Consider the following 23,363-nt stretch of genomic DNA (forward strand, 5'->3'; position numbering starts at 1 on the left):
CCACATCACTATTCCTAAACACTTTGCCTTGATTGAGTACTGAGTCCATCTATATAACTGACCCGTGAACAACACAGGGGTTAGGGGTGCTGACCCTCTGAATATTAGAAAATCTGCCTATAATTTATAGTCAGCCCTCCATGTAGAGTTTCTCCATATAGCAGTTCCTTTGTGTAAGTGGTTTCACATCTGAGGATTCAACAAACAGCAGATCGTGCAGTACTATAGTATTTACTATTGAAAAAAACCCACATATATGTGGACCCACACAGTTCAAATCCATGTTGTTCCAGGGTCAGCCGTATACAAGTATGTATAGATAGAGCCTCATCTATATGCTGTGCTTTTGAGAATCATTCTACCAGTGTTTTTCATTTAATTAACAAAGTACATCATTTATGTGAAGAGCTCCTTTTGCCTTTGAACAAATGAGTGGTATGTTAAAGACAGCACTCCTTGGCCTATATATGCCTTAAAACTTATAGCTTAATGTACAGAAATTATATTCCCTTTCTCCAAATAGATTTAAACCCCCAGTTCAACTAGGGTTAAGAAAATTCATAACCATCAGTTAGACAATTGACATCCATAAATTTTTACCAGCAATAGTTTATCTTCTCAAAAGGTCAACCCTTGTGAAGTACATGATGGCAAGATTAGATAGGAGTAGTGTAATTTATTTTCTTACACATTGAGTTTGTTCAAAAATAATCAGAAGTGTCATTATACAAAAGTTTGGCTGATCCTTTGTTCTTTTAAATAATCCAAGATTTCATTTAGAGCCACAACCTCTAACTAACAGGTTAAAACTGTTAGGTTTACTTCAATTACTATCTTGCAAAGTTCTGGTTTTCAAGGATTAGACAAGTCTTAAGTAAAGTTTCAGCTTTTGTTTCATGAAAGTCACAATTACACTATCATCTGAAATGGCTTTCTATGAGTTATGGTATTGAAACCAGAGACACACAGAGAACAGCCTGTGCTGATGAAGGCAGAGACTGGAGAGATGCAGCTACCAGCTGAGGACCACCAGAAGCAGGAAGAGATGGAGATCCTTCCCTCGAGAGAGCAAGCCCCAGCCCTCACCCTGACTTCTAACTTCTAGCCTCAAGCCTGTGCAACAAGAAGTTTCTATTGTTTCTGTCACTGTCTGCAGCAGCTTAGGAAATCAGTGTAGATTTTGGTACTTTTATGTTACACGATATTCTTAAATCTAGCATTGTTATTGGTCATCCTAGTTTGCTCTAGTGGAAAGGAGAAATCAGTGAAAGAGTAATTCATGATTCACCTCTATTTGGGGGCTAATATTTGGAAAATAATTCCAAATTTAAATTTAACCACATAGAAAACAAAACTAGGAAATTCAGATACTTTCAAAAATAAGTTCTTCGATGTTTTATCATATTTGATAGCAGCTTTTTTATTGGTTACAAAACCTAAGCCCATATACAAAATTAGGAACACATTTAGATGCCTCTTTTGAAAGAACGTTTTAGTCTTTTTTAACTGAGTTTAAAAAAAATAAAAACAATGCAAATTTTCAACACTGTTTTGAAAACGTAAAAGTGCAGCAATATACTTAGTTTCCTTTGTCTACGAAATGATGCAATTCCAATTCCAAACCGATAGGTCACAACAAACTGGATCAAGCCAATGCACACGGACGTCTGCACTACTTGATGCTAATGTTCACTTATGTTAGTTTGCACTTAAAACACAAGAGGAAATAGGAGTCGGCACAGTAGAGGCCCAATTCAGTCTCAACGTGTGCAAAATTTAAAAGGTAACTGTCAGTAACTATGGGGAGTCCAGAAGGAAGTAAACTGGAAGGGGTATAATTCACAATATCAAGAAGATTTGGACTTTAAGGGTTTCACCGAAGTTTGTGACCTTAATTAGCTTTGACTTTATTACTCCTACTTTTAGTGAACACCACACAGTTTCAAAAATTTAGACCATGGTGTCTGAACAGGATGCAGTTACCACATGAAGCTTTAACTCAAAATTTGGATAAAGAAAAAAAGGCACAATGAACTTCAACTCAATTTTATGTGCACAAGAGTTGAAAAGTCTGAGCCACCTTAAAGAGAAATTGATTCTAAAATTTATAAAACCTATAAATAATCAGAGGCCAAACCACTATATTAAAACAGATTCTCTAGCAAGTAAAAATCTTGCATTTTAAACATACGCTTGTATCCACTTTAGATACAAGACAAAACTCACTCTTTAAAGTGGCTCCACCTTGGCAGATACATATATTTGTAATGAATGCACACCTGCTATGTGTTGTTTATCAGTGAAAACACCCCCGCTGATTCACAAAGCTCTGATGGCATGTGTCTCATCTTCATCACAGTAAATACACCCCCTCCCATCGGATAACTAAATTAGTTTCGATTTCCTATCCCTTCACATCAACGCGTTGGGAAATTATACCCAGTAAACAATAGCAACAAAACCATTCCTGTGACAGCACAAACTGTTCAGTTTAAAAAATTTCAAATCCATATTCTTTCATTAATAACTGGGTCAGACAATTTACCAAAAGCAATGACTTTACACAGTAATACCAGATTTTTCAGAATTACTTGAAGATCACTGCAAATCAGATTTATATTAAATAACTGCAGATTATTCCTGTAGGCAGATCCTTGTCTGAATCTTTTTATATGTGAATATGCTTTTAGAGTAGGATCTGAATGAACTTCCCAATACTCAAAGAATGAAGTTTTATGACACTTCTAGATAGTTGCTGGTTTGTTGCCAACCACATTATCAAAAGCACTGGTTACTAAGTAAAAAATATTTTAAGACTAAATTACAGTAAACATGAAAGCTCCACAGTTTAAACCCAATATAAATCAACCATATCCAATTATCAATTTAAAATGAAAAATATTAACTCCTGAAAGCTGAAAGCAAGGTTTTCTTTTTTAATATCACCAATGGGTACTTTAGACCTTTGTGTTTTTTTGGTTTTATTTATTTGTTTATTTTTCTTTATGGTCAGGGATTCTTGCTTTCAACTTAAACAGAAGTTCAAGTCCGTAACAGGTTGCAGCTCAGGTAAAATACCATGCACAGCATTTGATTACTTCAAAACAGCAGGAACACACAGGCTGAAGTGAGTGGTCAAATAGGGCTTGCTGTTCTCAAAAATTAGGTATAATGGCGAAAGCGTTACCATCCATAGCTAAAGTCCTTCCTCCAACCCTGGCTTCTGAGGCAGATAACAAACACATCAATTACTGGTAGATGAAGCACAGTTTTTTAGAACTTATCTGTTTAATCAATAACCAAGTTTCTTTTTTTTTAAGTTACTTTTTGTTTGTGTCAGTTCCACCAATGAAAATCATTTGGCTTGTACTTTTAAAATCTATTCTTCCACATAAAGAGTATGAAAATATGTTTGTGGAGGACAATGATGGAGGCTCAGATCAGACTGCACCTCTTTAAAGTCTTCCAACGCGTGTATGTGTCATACCAAAGTGTCTTGATCCACAGCGCACCATTTTCCAAAGGAGTATCAAGTGGGCAGCTGACATGCCACCACTACGGAATATTCTAAACTGGAGACTGCAGATGTCAGCGTGTGGCACCAGGGGAACGGGGGAAAGTAGGGTAGTCGAGATTGTTAAGGAGAATTCTAAAACAGTTTAGGAAATCATGCATATGCATTTACAGTCCATGTGGATAGTGACTTTTGGCAACTGCAAAGTGACTGAGACATGGCTTGCTTCAGAAGCATCAAAACAAAGAGGCATGTATGTCTTGGAGCCTTCGATAGTTGCTGTTGCTCTTGTCGTTTTGGTAGCCATCTGGTGGTGCTTCGTATTCAATGTGGGATAGATGCTGCACTCAACTGACTTTAAAAATTGAATTCTTTTGTTTGAAGGTTGGCTGTTGGGTCAAAGTTGTAGGTACCTCCTTGTGTTGCTTCGGGAATGAGGCTAGGATCTTCATCAATCTACAGAAAGCAAGAAAAAGAATTTTCATTATGTTAAGATACTATACATTACAGTGTAAGTGGAGTTAATTTACTTCTTAGGAAAGAATTCTGTGTGTATGTTTTTATTACCTAAAAATATTTTAAGTAAATCAACAATGCTATTAAGAAATTTAACAACTTAGGGCCTCCCTGTTGGCTTAAAGGTACAGACACCAACTGTCCCCAATGCAAGGGACATGGGTTCTATCCCTGATGTGGGAAGATCCCACCTCTGTGCAGCAACCAAGTCCGTGTGCCTCAACTACCGAGCCTGTGCTGCGGAGACCAGGAGCCACAACCGCTGCAGCCCGTGTGCCCTCCAGCCCTGCGCTCTGCAACAAGAGAGGCCACCGCGATGAGAGCCAGTGCATGCCGCTGGGGCGTAGCTGGCACAGCAACCAAGACCCAGCACAGACAGAAATAAAAAAAGAGTCAGCAATTTAAAACTGAACATTTAAAAACTGCCCCATCCTTAAGTTCCTGGATCTGTAGATTTATTTTACCTATTTGAACATACATCATTTCTATAATTACTATTTCTTCCCATTTAACAAATTACAAAAGCAAAGGTGACAGAAATACAGTATAAATTTAGTCATGAAAAATTAATTCTTAGTTACTTTATGTATAGATTTTAATGTACATGCAGACAACACTGTAATATATACTTACATCATCACCAGAGAAATACTGATCTATGATTTCAAATGCTAATTTATATATGTCTTCATTTTCATGTTGCTGTAAAACTTCAATTTTCTCCAAACCTGATAATAATTAAAATAATTAAGTACATACTAATAAAGAAACTGTGCTCATTTAATCATGAAACATCCTAAAGAACTAAAAACACCCTCCCTACCACCCTCCAAAGATGAGTTCATCTAAAAAACAGATAAAACCCTCAGCTGTTCTGGCTAGAAAACCAACATCTCACTAATTTCTTCCTCTTTAGAAGCCCTTGAGGTACCCTGTTCCCTGAGGCAGGCAGTTTAAAAATCACCTAAACACTCCAATTGACAGATGAGGGAGTGTGGCACAGATATAAAGGGGTTTGTTTCAGGTTATATGGCAAGTGAATGACAGGACTAGAACCAAGATCTCCCCAGCCTAAGATTCCTTTAGTATAATCATACTGTTGCATACAATAATTTTTTAATCTTTTCTTTGTTTTCCAAATGTTACTCAAAGATTGACATATATAGAAGATAAAGCTTTAAATTCAGAAGTGATTTCTTAAAAAAAAAAAAAAAGACAAAAGAAATACCGTGCTTATCTCCTTTATAGCCACATCAGTCTGGGAAATACTTTTTCGGAATAGTTAACTGTAGAATGCCTTTATTTATATTCCCAAAATATTTACTCCATATATCAGATGCAACTCCATTAAATCCTCAATACTAAATATTCTTCCTTGAATGTCTTTTTAGCTAAGTTATTTTGAAGTAGTTTCAAAATAACTGCTTTTTAAAATTTTTTATATAGTAACAAATTTAAGTTACTATATAAAAAAATTTAAGTTTTTTCTATAGTAACATCCAAACCAGAAAAATGGGAAAATGGGTATCAAAGATAATGGATGTAGAGTGCTTTATAAAATCATAAAATGCTACGTAAATATGTATCCTAATTATAAGTACTTATCTCACAGACAGAAGCAACTATACTGATAAAAAGCTGGAGTAACAATTCTATAGCTCAAACTTTCTGGGTTAAATTGTTTTGAATCAGACTACAATGCTCATTTCAAATTATTTAAAGAGTAAAACATCTTTAAAAAAAAAATAGTTCCACTGATTTTATTTATTCCTATTTAATTTTTAAAAAATTAATTTATTTAACTGGAGGATAATTACTTTACAATACGGTGGTGGTTTTTGCCATACATTGACATGAATCAGCCATGGGTACATGTGTCCCCCCATCCTGAACCCCCCCTCCCACCTCTCTCCCCACTCCATCCCTCTGGGTTCTCCCAGGGCACCGGTTTTGAGTGCCCTGTTCCATGCATCGAACTTGCACTGGTCATCTCTTTCACATATGGTAATATACATGTTTCAATGCCATTCTCTCAAATCATCCCACCCTCGCCTTCTCCCACATAGTCCAAGTCTGTTCTTTACATCTGTGTCTCTTTTGCTGCCTTGCATATAGCATCATGGTTACCAGCTTTCTAAATTCCACATATATGCATTAATAAAACATCTTAAAAACAAAATGAATAGTGAATTAATAGTAGTACAGTATGAAGATCTGGCTGTTAATTATGCTTCTAGCACAAACGACTTCTCTGACCATGGACAAGACTCCTTAACATCTCTAGGATATTTTCTTCTTGTTATTAAGAAAACACTTTCTGTCTGAATGCTATCACATTTGTTTTCACTTAATCTTATGCAGCATGACTTCAAGAGGAGTAATTGTGTTTCCTAAAAAGCATTGTAAAACTCAGAAGGTTATGGAGTGACTTTCACAATCAGCTGTTTTCTGGAAAATCTTCCTGGATTACTAACATAGCAAATAAAGAATAGCAATGTCCTCAGATGACATTAATAGCAATGTATCCTAGCACTTTTCTTTCAAATTAACTGTCTTGAAAGGAACTAATGTTTCAGAGTTCCACAGCTCAACTATTTTTCTTTTATCACCTCTCTTACCTCCACATTCTTCTATTATTTCAGCTATTGTGCTTGCTTCATCACCAGCCATTATCAGAATGTTTTTCAGACCATCCAGAACCACCTGAACAACTTGAGAATCTTTTACTGACAATAAATTACAGAATGGTGGTATTACATTCTGCTGTACAAGGTATTCAACCTAGACAATAAAAGAGAAGAGATACTCTTATTTATATAATTACCTCTTCCTCCAAAGGAATACAGTACAGGGCTTGTAAACAATCAAAAACTCCTAAACAGAGAGTAGTATACTTCCCAGTATTAACAATCATAACATTTTTTTTTCCAGACTCACTTGATCTTTTCTGCCACTTATCGTCAAGTTGCTAATAGCCCAAGCAGCTTCTTTTTGTGTTCCAAAGTCCCCCTGAAGATTAAAAAAGAAATGCTGAAATGAATTTTTTGCTCAAAAAGTCTTGGTTATAACATATTAACAGACATGATGAACTCATAACAATGACTGACCTTGGCAAGCTGATGAATAATCATAGGAATTAATCCAGCATCTATTACAGCTTGAACTTGTTGCTGGTTGCCTGCTGTAATGTTGGAAAGGAACCACACTGCTTCCTATAATTAAATAAAATACAGGGCACTTTTATTTGAAAAACTGTATCTTTAATGTGCTTATGGTCTTATTTAATGTGGTTTACATATACAATAACAAAATCATCTCAGTTGCAATAAGGCAAATGCATCTAAAAGTGATTAAGCAATACAGTATCTTCCATTTTAAACATATTAGGAAACTTTGAAGCATAATATCTTGGCCCATTAACCTAGCATAACCTTCAATAATACAGATGCTTAGGACTACACCCTAAGCACTATTTTAGACACTGGTGACATGGCAGTGAACAAAACAAACAAAAAAATCTTTATGCAAGGACCTTACATTTTTGCTGCATGAGTCCCTCTCAATAGTGGTCAACTTTTTTGGCACTAGGGACCAGTTTTGTAGAAGACAACTTTCCCACAGAAAGGGGTGGCAATTGGGATGATTCAAGGGCATTGTATTTATTGAGCACCACCACCTCAGATCAACAGGCAATAAATTCTCATAAGGAGCTCATATCTAGATCTCTCGCATGCACAGTTCACAGTTGGGTACAAGCTCCAAGAATCTAATGCTGCTACTGTTCTGATAGGAGGTGGAACTCAGACGGTAAGGAAAGCAATGGGGAGCAGCTGTAAATAGAGATGAAGCTTTGCTCGCTTGCCCTCTGCTCACCTCCTGCTGTGCAGCCCCAATTCCGAACAGGCCAGGGACTGGTACTAGTCCTTGGCCCAGAGGTTGGGGACCCCTGCTCTAAAAGACAAATGACAGAAATAAATAGAAGACAGAATTTCCTAATATTCTGTTAAAACTACTACTAAGAAAGATGAATTGCTTTATTGTAAAAATACTTACTCGCAAAATATATTAGAACTTAAGTCTCTAACTAGTCTAAGAATGATCTATATGACAAATTTTATTGTAACCTTAGAGGATTTATGTCATGAACAAACAGGTTTCTTTCTAAGTTTACTGTTATAAAGTACTATCTTCTTCCTCCTCTACAACTGAAAGTATAGGAGAGCCCCCATTGGCCTAGTGATTACAATTCAGCACTTTCCTCACCACAGCCTGGTTCAATCCCTGGTCAGGGAACTCAGATCCCACAAGCCCTGTCACATGGCCTAAATAAATAAATAAATAAAATAAAAAGATGGTACAACTTTTTGCCATCCAATTTTGGTGGGATATTAATAACTGGTTAACTGGTGTTTTAGAGTACAAGGGTGTTTCACTACACTATTTTTGCAAATTTCTTGTACATTTGAAAATTTTGAAACTAAAAGGTTGAGGGGGAAAAAAAACCGAGTTGGTAACTTACACCTCCAAAGAACTATGATATAACCAATACGCAAATAACACAAACACTCAAGGTGAAGACTTCTGCAACAACTACCTCCTTGCTGAAGCTGAGGCGATATCTATCTATAGAAACCCTTTTCCTTTCCCCTATGATACCTTCACTCAGAGTATATCAGATCCCAGGCCAGAACTTCTCTACCTACTCCTGTCCAGTTTCCTCACTTCTCAGCCTTGCTTCCAATTACAGAATACTAATACATTTGGTTGTAAAAATCACGTATATTTGCCTAGAGTCTAAAAGACTCTGGCTTCTTTTCCTTCACTGGAACAAATTGAAAGTCAAAGTGTTAGCTGCTCAGTCGTGTCCCACTCTGCGATCCCGTGGACTGTAGCCCACCAGGCTCCTCTGTCCATGGGATTCTCCAGGCAAGAATCCTGGAGTGGGTAGCCATTCCCTTCTTCAGGGGATCTTCCAGACCCAGGGATCAAACCCAGGTCTTCTATATCGCAGGCAGACTCTTTATCACCTTAGCCACCAGGGAAGCTCATTGGAACAAAGGCACCTACAAAATGTGATTTCTGATAACATACTTTTCTGTAAAAATCCAACTATCAAATTTTAGTCAAGGAACTATATAAATATAGTTATGATAGAGAAGAAATAAGCAGTTTTGTTAGTCTGAGGGATGGTGGCATTTCAGGCAGATAGAACTGTATTACACTGCATGCAAATCAAAACAAGCAGACACTACCTTCACAGTATTAGGATGGCAACAATAATAATTAAAAAAAGGAATTGGAAGGACTTTCCTCGTGGTCCAGGGGCTAAGACTCCTTGCCCTCCCAATGCAGGGGGCCTGGATTTGATCCCTGGTCAGGGAACTAGAATTCACATGCCACAATGAACAATCCTGCATGCTCTAATGAAGACTGAAGATCCCACCTGCTGCAACTAAGATCTGGCACAGTCAAATAAATAAATAAATTATATATACATAAAAGAAGACTAGAACCTTCATAACACTGCTTATAAGGAATATAAAATGGTGCACTGCTATGGAAAGAAGCTTGATGGTTCTTCAACAAGCTAAACATGCAATTATCATATGACTGGACAATTCTACTCATAAAGATATACACCCAAAGGAACTGAAAGCAAGGACTCAAAAAACAAGGTTCACAGCAGTACTATTATTCACAAGAGCCAAAAGGTAGAAACAATCTAAAAGTGTACATCCATAAATGAATGTATAAACAAAATACAGTATATAGGTACAATGCAGTATCTATTCAGCAATAAAAAGGAATGAAATTTTGATATAAGCTCCAACATGGATGAATGCTAAAAACATGCAATGTGAACTAAACTAGACAAGACTAAAGTACTTCAGCACATGTTTAACAGTAAGTTTATACCGTAAGCTTAAAATCTTAAAAAAACAAAAACCAAACATAAAACAATTTTACTGATCCTTTAATTTAGGCACTGTAGTTTTACATTCAATCTAATTTTGTAGGGAGATTAAATTATGATCTTTTTGTTTATAAAAAACACCAGCCCAAAAAAAAAAAAAAAAAAAAAAAGATAATAGCCACCCAATGGAAAATTTCATATGTTCTTTCCACCTGAAAGTGAAAGTGAAGTCGCTCAGTCGTGTCCAACTCTTTGTAACCCCATGGACTGTAGCCCACCAGGCTCCTCCATCCATGGAAGTTTCTAGGCAAGAGTACTGGAGTGGGTTGCCATTTCCTTCTCCAACCTAGTGGCTACTAATTTGTTGATCACTGCTACTGCTCAATATATTGAAATAAAAACACTGGTTAAAATGAAAATAATTTTATTCTGTGATGATCATGGCAGCACTTACAGCAGGCAATTAAGAACTCAAAGAAAATAACTGCAGACGTGATCTGAAATTAACCAGAGTGGTCTGAAGAGAATCACAAAGGAAAAGCAATCGAAACAAGAAGGTAGTTAAAAATGAGATATACAAAGAGAAAGAAATGCATTGGTGGGGCTGTTATATGTCTTACCTTATTTATCTTCTCTTTTGGGTGTGATAGGAGGTTTGGGAAGTGTGACAGGACATCGCAGTTGAGAACAACCTGGGTCTGTTCATCTGTACCTGTCACTATGTTGCCAACTGCTCTGAGTGCTGCTGTCTGGGTGGGGATAAAATATGTTCTATAAATTTGTTTATGATGAAACTGATTTTATGTTTTTTATAATCCTGAGAAAATGTAAAAATGCAAGTGGTGAATGATTAAAACTTACTGCATTCTTATACAAAGCATTTTATAGAACTGAGAAGCAATTCTGAATTTTAAACAACAGTCTTGTAAAAACTGGAACTATACAGGAAAAATTATATGAAAAACTGTTGGAGAAAAGATTAAAATAAAAAAATGTAAAGGTCTGTTTTTTTCATAGCTATTTTTATCGATTAGTAAACTGGCACCACAGAAAGATTTTAGTAAAGGCCTAGAATGGGTACAGATTTCTATCTAAAGTCATTTTGGCAGAAGTGGGAAGAACAGATCTATCAGTGATGTGATGAGAAATGAGAGAGAGAGAGAGAAAGAGAAAGAAATGCAGTTATCCAGAGAAAAGAAAATAAACCTTGAACTAAATGAGTGGCTCTCGATACAAGGAGAAAGACAGATGTGAAAACTATACAGTAAGGACTGACAGGATTTTGAAATGGTGAGGAGATAAGAGGAGGAATACCAAGGTTCCTAGCTTGGACTATGCTGTCCATTAATAGGGGGTATATGAAGAAGAGTCGGTTTGTGGGAGAAGACGGAATGTTCATTTTTGCCTACTTGAAATAATAATAGAATATTATTGAAGGAGGTTCTTGGCAGTTATGTCTGAGAACTCAAAGACAATTGGCTATATATGAGTCTGAAACTCAGCAAAGAATCTGGGTTAGATAAAAGATTTAGAAATCAACAAAATCAGATTCAGTAAAATAGCAGAAGAAATACTGAAGAAATGTGCATACAGACAGAACTGAAGCCTGGTTGTGTAAGTTAACTGGTTATAGCAAGTACAAATTTAATACAAGTAAGAAAAATGCTCAATACTTACTTGAACTTTTACTTCCTGGTGGCTCAGAAGGGGCACAAGAAACGGCACAACCCCTGAATCAATAACCATCTGTATCTGCTCATTACCTCCATCTGTCAGGTACGACAGTGCCCAAACAGTGTCCACGAGAATCTGCAGGAAGTAAAAAAGAATGGCCACTTAATATATTTGTTTGAATGCTTAAGATACATAACACACTCAGGAGATGGTGACATAAAGAGTAATTAAATTTTGTTTTAGCTAGGGAGCAAAAATATCTGCTAAGCTGATACAAGGTCCAACTCTCCCAATGGCTACCTCAGGTCACTCTTCACAAAAATGAGACACAGAAGTCTGCGTCAACTTCTATCCCAACTTCCACATCTATATATTAAGTAGATAAATTTAAAAATAGGCAGAAAAGGAATTCTTCCTGCTCCTACAAACTGAATACCTGATAACCATAAGGAAATACTTTATATACAGAATGAAACCAGTATGCCATGCTGCTTCAAGTCTAGAAGAGCCCCCAAAGATCATTTATCCATGTTAGTAGTTTTCAAACATGTTTAACAATGTAATTTTTCAGACTATGAAACAGATAAATGACTTGGCATTTTAACTTTAGGAAAATAAAGTTAATTATTTGCAAATCTCTTGAAAAATGCTCCAGCAGAGGAGCACACACTATAAACCACACACCACACCCATCTAACTTTGCAAATGATAAGAAACAAAAACCAGGTTCAGGTTTGTTGACTCATTCAAAGTCAGAGAGCTTAAGTAGTTTTCCTCGGTGTCTTGACAGAGGAATGTAAGCACAGGTCTGATCCCATGTGAAATCCAGAGATGTTTCCTATTACAAGGCATTTGTTGCTCTAAAATAAATGCTGCCATCTCAATTCAAATCTCTCCATGTATCCTTCAAAAAAAGTTATTAATAACTATTTAATAAGGACATGTAAAACCACACATAGCCCACACCTTCACCATTACTAGGAGTCTGAGAATGCTACAAATTTCAAATTACCTATAAGAAGAGAAAAAACTGAATTCTATCCTTTGTCTGGACTTCCTGCCTTAAGCTTATACGAGACTTCAGAGAAGAGGAAAGGTTGAGTGAAGAGCTTACAGTCACATATCCTAGTAAAGCTACTCCACATTAGTGGGACAGAGACCATGTGGCTCAAAAAAGCCTACATTATTTACTATCAGTTCTTTACAGAAAAATCTGCTGACACCCTTACCAGAGGATGACCTTCTTTCAACTAAGAGATAAGTGAAGAAATATTTCAATGTAGATCAAAGATTAACACAAATGGGAGGGTAAGAGTGGAAGAATACTTTTTAAATGATATATGTTCCAGAAAAATAGAAATATTGCAACTTCAAAAATGAGAGGACAGAAGGTATGCCCGAGAGTTGCATCCATCTACCATCCTACCCCCACAAGGAAGGCCCCTTACGGGAGGGTGTGAACAGACGCTGTGTGGGGCAGAGCTTGTCTGCTCCTCAGTCTGGCATTGATAGGTAGCAAGATTTAAATAGAAATCAGAGTCTCATAACAACACCCAAAATGTGGGCTACAGAAAATGACTCATCATATCAAGAACCAGGATCATCTAAACTGAAAGGGGAAAGGGTGGTCAACAGATGCCAATACTGAGATGACACAGATGTTGGAACTATCTGACAAGAGTTTCAAAGTAACTGTCATAAAAATTCTTCACCAAGCAATTGTGAACACACCTGAAACAAAATATAGAAAATCTCAGCAAATAAAAAGGAGATATAAGGAAGAACCAAATGGATTTTAAATTAACAGACTCAATAATCAAAATTTAACTCATTGGAAGTAGGAGGGAAAGAGAAAAAAAACCAACTAACTCAAAGACAGATCAATATAAATCATCCATGGGGGGGAGGGGAGGGCAAGATGGCAAAGAATGAAGAGAGCTTTAGGAACTTGTAGAATGATTAACAAAAGACATAACATTTATGTCAGTAGAGTTTCAGAAAGAGGTGAAGCTGAAAAAGTAACTGAAGAAATAATGACAGAAAACTTCCCAAATTGGGCAAAAGACACAAACCTAGATTCAAAGATGGGAGAATAAGTGAGAAAAAAGTGGAAATAGAATAAGACAGTCACTTATTCTATGGGTAAAGACAGGAGTCAAAAAATACCACTGAAACCTGTCAAACCAGACAGTTTGAAAAAAAAAAAAAGGCATTATAAAAGGTTTAAGTATAAAGGTAATATTACAAGAAAAACAAACATTCCTAAATACCAAAAGAAATTTTTTAAAGAGAGAAGAACACTAAGTAGAAAATAAAACACAGAAATTATAACTGAAAGTAACAGGACAGAGTTGAAACCAATCATGAACAGGCTTAACTCACCTGTAACAAGAAAAAGATTTTCAAACTGGATCTTAAAACAAAATCCAATTCTATACTGTATACAAGAGACACGCCTAAGTCACTCAGAAAGGCTAAAAATCAAGTGACAAGTAGAGGCACATCAGGTAAGTCAGAAGGAAGCTGAGACTACAAGCCTATGAGCTGACCAGTGTGACTCATTCTACAAATCATTACAAAGAATAAAGGCTACTTTACAAAGCTAAAAACCCCACAATTTACAATGAAGATATAACTGTTAAGGACATCTATTTACCAAATAACCCTATAAATACCAGGATAAAGGAGAAACTAAAAAGATGCAAGAAAAAAATAAAAATATACTGATGAAAGACTTTTCACACACTATTGTCAGTTTGAGGTCAAGTAGACAAAAAAATGAGGATACAGATTTTATAAATATATACTGAAATTCAAACCTTGATAACAGATAATATAACATGCAGACGGGGCACAAAAAATTAGGTCCAAAGTAAACATCAATTACATAAAGCAGAAATACTATAAAATTATTACAAGGCAATAAAATTAGATATTAATAAATACAAAATACTGTATGGAAATTTAAGAGTCTTACTCTTGGATTAAAAAATACAAAAAAATTTCTAGACTATTATAATGAAAATACCAAATATCAGAAGCTATGGGATTTATGTAAAGCAGTGTTCAAAGGCAAGTTCACAGCCTTAAAAATGTATACAGCAGAACTTAAAATGAATGAAAATTGATTCCTAATAAAAAGCTAGAAAAAGAACAGAGTAAACCAAAATAAAGCAAAAAGAAACAACAAATACAAAAGTAGAAAGAAATGAAGTAAAGAACAGGAAAAACCACAGATCTAATTAAAAAACTGGAATCCTGATTCTTTGAAAAAACTTTTAAAAGTCCTTGTTAACTTAATTAGAGAAAGTGGTGGAGGGAGCACGGACGTACAAAATAAGAAATGATGAAGAAAATAACCCTTGAAACAGTAAATTAAACCCCTCAAAAAAAATCTTACAATTATTCTGCATACTTACATGCAAGCAGAGTAGAAAACTGAGAAGAAATGAATAATTTCCTAGGACAACAGCTTACAAAAAACTGACCACAGCAGAGACAGAGAACTTAAGCCAATAGCCAGAGAAAATTATCAAGGAACTAATCCCACAAAGTATCCAGACCCAAAAGACTTCAATGGGAAAAGCTACCAAATCTGCAAAGATCAGACAGACAGACCCCAGGCCAAACACAGAAAATAAATGAAGAATGATATTTTTAAAATGCAGTAAAAATATAATATTAATACCTAATGAAGACAACATTAAAGCAGCTGTGGACCAATATCATTTAGGTAAATAGTGATATAAAAATTCTGAATAAAATATTAGTGACAGGAGCCCATACTACCTTAAGAAAATAATATATGATAATCAAGTGGAATTACTCAAAGAATGCAAAGATGATTCAATTTTAGGAACATCTACCTATGTCATATTAATAGATTTAAAGAGAAAATAATATAATCATCTTCATAGACACTGAAAAATTCCAACACTTATTCTGAGGTCAACACTCAAAATGGGATTTTATGGACATTTCCTTAACATGATAAAACATCTGTAACTGAGGGATAAAAATCTAAATCAACAAAAGGAATGGCTGATAAATTTGACTACATAAAAAGAAAAAATCTGCATGGCAAAATATATCAAAGGACAAATTAGGAAAATATTTGAAATATATATCAAAAGTAAAGAGCTAATGTCCTTAAAACATAAAGAGCTCTTATAAGCTAAGAAAAAGAGACCAAAAATTTGATAAAAAATGAGCAATAAAAGATGAACAGGCTATTTGAAAAGATGCAAAAATGGCTCTTCAACAAAATCAAGTTCAACTTCACTTACAAAAGGTGAAACACATACTAAAAATGAAATACAGTTTCTCATAGATTGACAAAACTTTAAATGTGACAGTACATTCTATGGGCAAGGCTAAGGAGAAATTCACTTTTATGTATTTCTGCTGAGAATGCAGACGGCATTGCCCTTACGCAGGGTGTTTGGTAGTGCATAACAAAAATTACAGTGCATCACTCTCTGATCTAGCTATCCTGCTTCTAGGAATTTACCCTGAAATACACCTCCAGCAATATGAAAATACACAAGATTAATCCCTGCTACATTATTCATATTTGCAAAATTCAAAAAACAGACTAACTGCCTACCCCAAGTAGGATGTTTGAATAAATCTTAGCCACAAAATGGAATACTGTGCATAACAATACTGGTTGCCTTGGCCTGTGATGTTTTAGGAGGTTGCTACATGAAATCTAACTTTGCCCCCTCCATTATAGCCCCCTTCTATTAGCAGAAAATCGTTTTTTCCCCTAATACACAGTAGCCTATAAAAATGAAATATTTAAGATTTCTAAGCTGAAATCAATTCATGGTTTTTGGTGGGATCTCATGACAGCATTCAAAGGCTAGTGGGAGAAAGTAAGCTACAGCTAGATCTCAGGTCCCCTGAAACCGCAGACTCTTCTAGTCCCCCTTAAATTTTTCTTTTTGATAATATATTGGACCTTCAATGAGAAATCTCATTTTTAAAATGCTTTAAAAATTTGAATTCACAGTACAAGATTATCAGACTATTCAAGTTTCTTCTGTTTTCAGCAGTTTGCTTTCCTCACCTACAATCAGGCTAACAGTTGCTTTAATATTTATAACTGTACCTTTCATTGCCTTTTCCCATCTGAACTGCTTCTGCTATTCTACAACTCCTCCATCTAATATTCTACACCACCCCTCCCCTCCATTTTCTAGATTTCTATGGTTAAATGCCTGGCTTTTACAGTCACTAACAGTCAATGACTATACTCTTTTCCTTCCAGCTAGTAATCAGATTAATCATGTGCCAATGAAGTCCTCAGCAATCCTGAGGTATTTTAATTATTTTTAAAGACCTTTTTTGTACAGTTCTGTGTGTTCTTGCCACCTCTTTTTAATCTCTTCTGTTTCTATTAGGTCCTTGCTGTTTCTGTCCTTTATCATTCCCATCCTCACACGAAAGGTTCCCTTGGTATCTCCAATTTTCTTGAAGAGATCTCTAGTCTTTCCCATTCTATTATTTTCCTCTATTTCTTTGCTTTGTTCACTTAAGAAAGCTTTCTTATCTCTCCTTGATAGTCTCTGGAACTCTGCATCCAGCTGGGTATATCTTGCCCCTTCTCCTTTGCCTTTTGCTTCTCTTCTTTCTCAGCTATTTGTAAGGCCTCCTCAGATGATCATTTTTCTTCGTTGCATTTCTTTTTCTTCAGAATGGTTTTGATCACCATCTCCTGTACAATGTTATGAACCTCTGTCCACAGTTCTTCAGCACTCTTATCAGATCTAATCCCTTAAATCTATTTGTCACTTCCACTGTATAATCATAAGGGGTCTGATTTAGGCCATACCTGAATGGTATAGTGGTTTTGCCTACTTTCTTCAAATTTAAGTCTGAAATTTGCAATAAGGAGCTAATGATCTAAGCCACAGTCTTTGATGACTGTATAGAGCTTCATCCTTTAATAAACTAGTAACTATTAACTGTTTGCCTAAGTTCTTTGAACTGCTCTAGAAAATTAATAGAACCCAATCAACAGTCTTTGATGACTGTATAGAGCTTCATCCTTTAATAAACTAGTAACTATTAACTGTTTGCCTAAGTTCTTTGAACTGCTCTAGAAAATTAATAGAACCCAAGGAGGGGGTCTTGGTTCTCTGCATTAAACCTCCAGTTTAAAGCTGGTTGGTCAGAAGTGCTGGTCTGACTTTGTGACTGGCAACTGAAGTGTTCCTGTGGGTTAGGGGAAGAGGTGGCCACCATGTGGGACTGAGTCCTTGACCTGTGAGATCTGACACTATCTCTGGTTAGTGTTGGAACTGAATTAAATGGTAGGATATCCAGTGGATTGCAGATGCTCACTTGGTGTTGTGGGGAACCTCCCCCCAAATCCCTACTGCAACACATCTGGAGACCAGAAGTATGAGAAGTGAAGTGCTGTGTGTGCAGTAAAGGAGACACGTAGGAGAGAGACCCACAGGAAGAGCTGGGTTTTTTCCCTACACAGAAGGGAAAAGACATTTTCCCTAAACAAATCTGTGTTCTTTTGCTATAAATCATAAGCATGAGTGTAAAAGCTTTTCAGTGATTCCTTCTAGAAAATCACTGAACTTCAAGTTGGTCTCAGGGACCCCTGACATATCATCAGGTGTCACTACCCATCAAGTCTCAGCATATAACCAACCTGCCACAACTGACTGATTTCATTTGTACCAGCAGCAAAGCAAGGTAGATTTGTATTAAATGTTAGGTAACAGTCAAAATTGTCTGGGCATATCAAACCATGGATGAGTAACTTCAAAAAGGACAGGAAAACCAAATGCTACAGAATCACTGCAACTGCACGCTGACTTTAAGAACAATAACTAGAAAGAAAATGAACACAGACTGACCTGAATCAGTCCAGATTTCTTTAGTTCTCAGAGTCGGTATGTAGTTCTTCTAATGTCATATAAGCATATTAATGTCCATAAGCCACCTAGTTCTCTCTACACCCCAACACAGCTTCTCCAGCAGTCTCACAAATGACTGTCTCATAAATGAAGTCTTTATTTTTTTTTGAAGTCTTTAATATTATTCTTTTACTTTTTCATTTCTCCTCTATGATTCTTTCCTCTTGAAGTTCTATTCACTTTATCTTTCCTACCCATTACCACTTTGGGTTCATACCTTCATCAGCCTCCTCAAACCTACTATGATAGCAAAATAGGACAGGTTATGTTCAAATTTGCCCTATTCCAGATCCTCCTTACCTCTTTCAAATTATCTGACTCTAACGGACATGAACATAGCACTCCTCTATTTGAAAATCTTGGTGACTCTGCACTGATTACAAGAGAAGCCCAAACTTCTTGACACAGGATACAAAACCGTGCAATTTAACTCCCCAGCAAAGGGTTCAGTTTATTAATCACCTGGATTCTCCACATCCTCATGTATTCTCTTGAATCCTTAATTTAGTTCCTCTGGTACCTGAAACAACTTTTTCAACTTGACAAAATCCTTCCCATCCTAGTTGTATGACTACACACAAATTAGTTAGCTGTCTTTTTTTTTTTTTTTTACCATATTTGTAACATGAAGACAATTTTAATAACCAATCACATATGATTTTTCTAAAGAATAAATGAGTTAACAATTGAAAAAGTGCTAAAAAACAGTGCCTGGCACACTTAAAACCCGTAATAAATGCTATTAACATAATCATCTTTTTTCACCTCCAACAACACTTCCACCACCATCCTTCTCCTTATAATGATTATTTCAAATGTTACTTTCTCAGTGAAGCTTTCTGGTTGCCAGAGAGAACACACGCTTTGATAATTCTAGCATTTTGGTGATTCTGTCTTCTTTTCTTGTTTGTTTGCACACATACTGTATCCTTATGTGATCATGGAACAAAACAGAATAGGCCTTGACTTGGCTTTGATTCTCAGCCACAGCTTTTATTCATCGTATGACCCTTAGTTAGCTTATTTTATTTTACTGAGTTTCAATTTCCTTACTTGTAAAATAAGAGAACAACATTTATCTCATAAGGGTGCTGGTAAGATCAAAGGAGATTACAGAAACAGATTTAGTACAGCAAGCAACTGACAAAAGCTCATTTTGTTCACTCTTTTTACCTGCTACTAATGCTGACATCTTAGAGAGCAGAGTCTCCATGTCTTCTTCATTTTTGTGCCTATAATTCTTTGTACAATTCTGTCTAAGTGGGACAATCTGTTTTTTTTAACTTGATAAATATACTTAAAACTACAGTACTTCATTACTTTAATACCTCTAGCTTTCAAATAAACAAGACCAATAGGTGGTGGAAGCTTTTATTCTCCTACAATCAATTCCCTAATGTCCTAGGGGGGAAGTCTTGGTGAAAATATCAGATATCTTGTTTATTTCCCTTTTAATTTTGGCTTTCAGAAAGCTTAGGACTAAGTTTAGCATTCAGTAACAACAAATACACTTTTAAAAACAATTTTACCTCCTCCTCCTTTCTTCTAAGGTATTTATTATCTTATGTCTATTGCTAAGTCACTTTTATATCCATTTTGAAAACAGGACAGTATATAACTAAACAGGATTCACTTAACTGTTATGACAGTTCAGGCTAATAAAAAGTTACTTCAGTTACCCTTAATAGACTCCTTCCTAAGAACTTAAAGTCTTAAAATTAACTAGGGAAATGTGTAGTTCAATACTTGCATAGGAACTATATATTGCTTCTTGAGAAATGTTAACAAAGATGTATTTTCTTCATCTCAATGATAAATCACACATAATTCTGACACCCACACACATAAATATGTGTAAACAAAGATACACAAAAACACAAACATACAAATCAGAAGAGATCTTAATTGGAATATCAGAAGCCAAATTCATGCTAGATGAACATTAGAGTCAGTTCTGAATTCTCTGAAATTTATCGACTGTTTTACTTTGTGGAAGAACTGACATTCAGTCTTGCTATAATCAGGAGAATTCTCAGACTGCCTGAAACAAAAATGTGCCAGAATATATACAGTGAGTGCTTAACCAAACCTCATATAATGAACAAATCATCTAAAGATACCTTTGCATTTAAAGCTATACTTGATACTCTTCAATACTGTACCTCAAAAGGTTATAGCCTGGGAGTTAGTAGGGTTTCATAGGAAGTAAATGAGATCCGTCATCAGAAGGTCTCAGGTTTAAACGTGGACACTGGCCCGTACAAGCTCTGCAACTCTGAGTGAGTCCCTTACCCTTCCCTGAGGCTTTCTTTTTTTAAAATGGGGATAACAATATCTAGACTACCAATTACAAAAATCAAATTAAAAAAATTTTTTAAGTATGAAGGAGCTTTATAAAGCTTTTACCACTTTATAAATATGATACTTAAAAATACTATTATGATATAAATAACTGAGTTAACTACATATGTGATAATTTCTCCAACATTAGCATTTTTGTTCTCTGAATGATTTAAGATATAAACTCAGTTTAACCTATTTCTGAAAACAGAACATACATTTCTTCCACATACACTGTGGAAGCTTGACAAATTATTAAGATATATTGTGACACTTACTAAAAGCATAAGAATAAATAACCCTTTCAGTCTCATTAAGAGCCAAATTCCAAATCTAATGTTCTGTTTTACTTACGTTTATATCTGTATGGTATATGAGGACACATAACGCTGGCAAAATCTGAGGGAAGAAAACAAACGATAAATAACGTAGAGTTGATGAAAATGTCTTTGCAAAAATGAGTAACTGTGATTTTTTTTAAAAAGCAGTAAATACTATTTGAGTGCAAGAAAAACAACATTAAGTTTTTTGAATCTCTATTAGGAAAATTAAAATACAATAAATTCAATCTGAAACACCAAAAAATATTTCAGATGTTTAATTAAAATACTCAAGTAAGTCTGACACAGATTAATACACTTTAAAGGAAAAACATTTGTTTTCAATAACCTTCTTTATGACAAGTCTACCGGAAACAGTGGAGATGCCAGTATATAGTTATTTTTAAAAAGTCATTCTTAAAACTGATCTCATTGTCCCACTTACCTGTTTAAAGTAAAACTAAGATTTTATTTAAGAACTACTTGAGTCAAAGTTTTTGACCTCAGATTTAGTCAAGAGAAGTATGACTAGTATAAAGTCTGTTGAATGCAGACATTTCAAATCTTTTCTTTAAATCCGTGAGGGAGTGGGGGGAATCACTAAGTACCCTTCCCATACGGGCAAGAGGTGGCAGAAGATGGTGAATGAAGCCAATTATAAAGTTTAAAGATTCACAGTCAACATTTCTCTATTTAGTCAAGTGATTAAAGGTTACAGAGGATTTTATAAAACTTAAAACACTCAGATCCATTTACGAATCAGATGTAAACAGCAAAGATTTTACTTTGTTTTAATTAGCAGATTTAACACAGCAATTTAACTCTAGAACATTTGCATATAAGTACACTAGATTTATCTGCAGCAATCCCTTATTTTTTAGTGTTAAATCAACAATTCAATGTAGTAATAAAACTGAGATTTTATTTTCTTCTTTTGTATTTTTCTGCTTGAATTTATGGTTTCTTGAATTAAGGTGGACTGTATTTGGTCAGGTGCCACAAGTCTCAACTTTTATTTCACAGAAGTCAAAAATTAAGTTATGATACATTATTTAAATATCTCATACCTGCAATGAAATCAGTATATGTGTTATTTCATTCCCTGTGCATGAAAACCTAAAGCATAAACATAGGGAAAATATACCATCTGGCCTTTGCAGTTCTTCATTTACCTCCTGAACTGTCTCCATAGGCGGTGGGGGGTCCTTATTCCTGCAGAGATTGACAATGACCCATGTGACGTTCCGAAGGAAGGTGATGGGAATGGAGGGATTGATGAAGGACAGAAGAGGTTTGACAACTCCCAGTGATATGACATAATCTCTACATTGAGGACCATCACCTACAGAAATGAAAATTGTATTTAAAAAAAAATTACATTCAGGATGAGAAAGTCTGAAATGTATGCAATGGCTCATGTTGGGACACTGATGTTCTATGTTTCCTCACCATCAGTCAAGGGCATCAAGTGTTGCTATTTCTCCAGACTTTGATTTGGGGAACACAAATTTAACCTACCAGTCCTGGGTAACAAATTGCATATCCATCTAAAGAGGTACAATCTTAAGTTAATATATATGAAGCAAGAAGTCAACCCACATTAAAATTAGAGGAAACATAGTGTGTAATGGCCAATGTAGGAAAAAAGTTAATTAAGATACTTAACTGGAGTGTTTTCAAACCTAATTTCAACTTACCTATAATGTTTCCCAAAGCCCATACTGCTTGTTCACAAACATTCTGATGTGGTGAATGGAGAAGTCTTAGAAAAAGAGGTACGGCATCTATAATAAAGAAAAAATAATATTTATACTGGAAAATGTTGAAGAGTTCACAGGTTTCAGCCTAAATAAGTTGATGAAGTATATACAGAGTTTGGTACACTAGAGTTGCTCAATTATAGTTCAGTGAATGAATAAAGGTAGCAAATACCTTTACCCTAAATATGCCACGTTTTAGTGTTTCCCCTAGTCTCAAGCAACAGACTTATTGACAATATCTAGAACTGCAGTAGTATTAATTAAATGAAAACAACAGCATGAAGTTTTTCCTGTAATTCATTAAAAAAAGGTTTCTACCTTAGAATACTTTAGTCAATATGATTCCAATTGTTGATACGGGATTAAAGAACTGATTATACCCATATC

The 23,363-nt window shown here is 35.4% G+C and overlaps 1 protein-coding gene across 1 annotated transcript in view; it reads right to left on the reverse strand.

Moving 5' to 3' along the window:
* Nucleotides 1-656: 656 nt before the first annotated feature.
* KPNA3 (karyopherin subunit alpha 3) overlaps nucleotides 657-23,363 on the reverse strand; it is a 94,114-nt gene continuing 71,407 nt past the window's right edge. The window contains exons 8-17 of the mRNA XM_070471252.1: nucleotides 22,914-23,000; nucleotides 22,389-22,558; nucleotides 21,251-21,295; nucleotides 11,622-11,753; nucleotides 10,565-10,693; nucleotides 7,138-7,242; nucleotides 6,968-7,039; nucleotides 6,649-6,811; nucleotides 4,664-4,758; nucleotides 657-3,970 (exon numbers count right to left, since the gene is read on the reverse strand). Coding sequence (XP_070327353.1) covers nucleotides 3,872-3,970; nucleotides 4,664-4,758; nucleotides 6,649-6,811; nucleotides 6,968-7,039; nucleotides 7,138-7,242; nucleotides 10,565-10,693; nucleotides 11,622-11,753; nucleotides 21,251-21,295; nucleotides 22,389-22,558; nucleotides 22,914-23,000 — 1,097 coding nt within the window. The 3' untranslated portion in view covers nucleotides 657-3,871. The remainder of the gene's footprint in view (nucleotides 3,971-4,663; nucleotides 4,759-6,648; nucleotides 6,812-6,967; nucleotides 7,040-7,137; nucleotides 7,243-10,564; nucleotides 10,694-11,621; nucleotides 11,754-21,250; nucleotides 21,296-22,388; nucleotides 22,559-22,913; nucleotides 23,001-23,363) is intronic.

The sequence above is a fragment of the Odocoileus virginianus genome, chromosome 8, assembly GCF_023699985.2.
Source record: "Odocoileus virginianus isolate 20LAN1187 ecotype Illinois chromosome 8, Ovbor_1.2, whole genome shotgun sequence".
In the NCBI taxonomy this organism is placed as follows: Eukaryota; Metazoa; Chordata; class Mammalia; order Artiodactyla; family Cervidae; genus Odocoileus; species Odocoileus virginianus.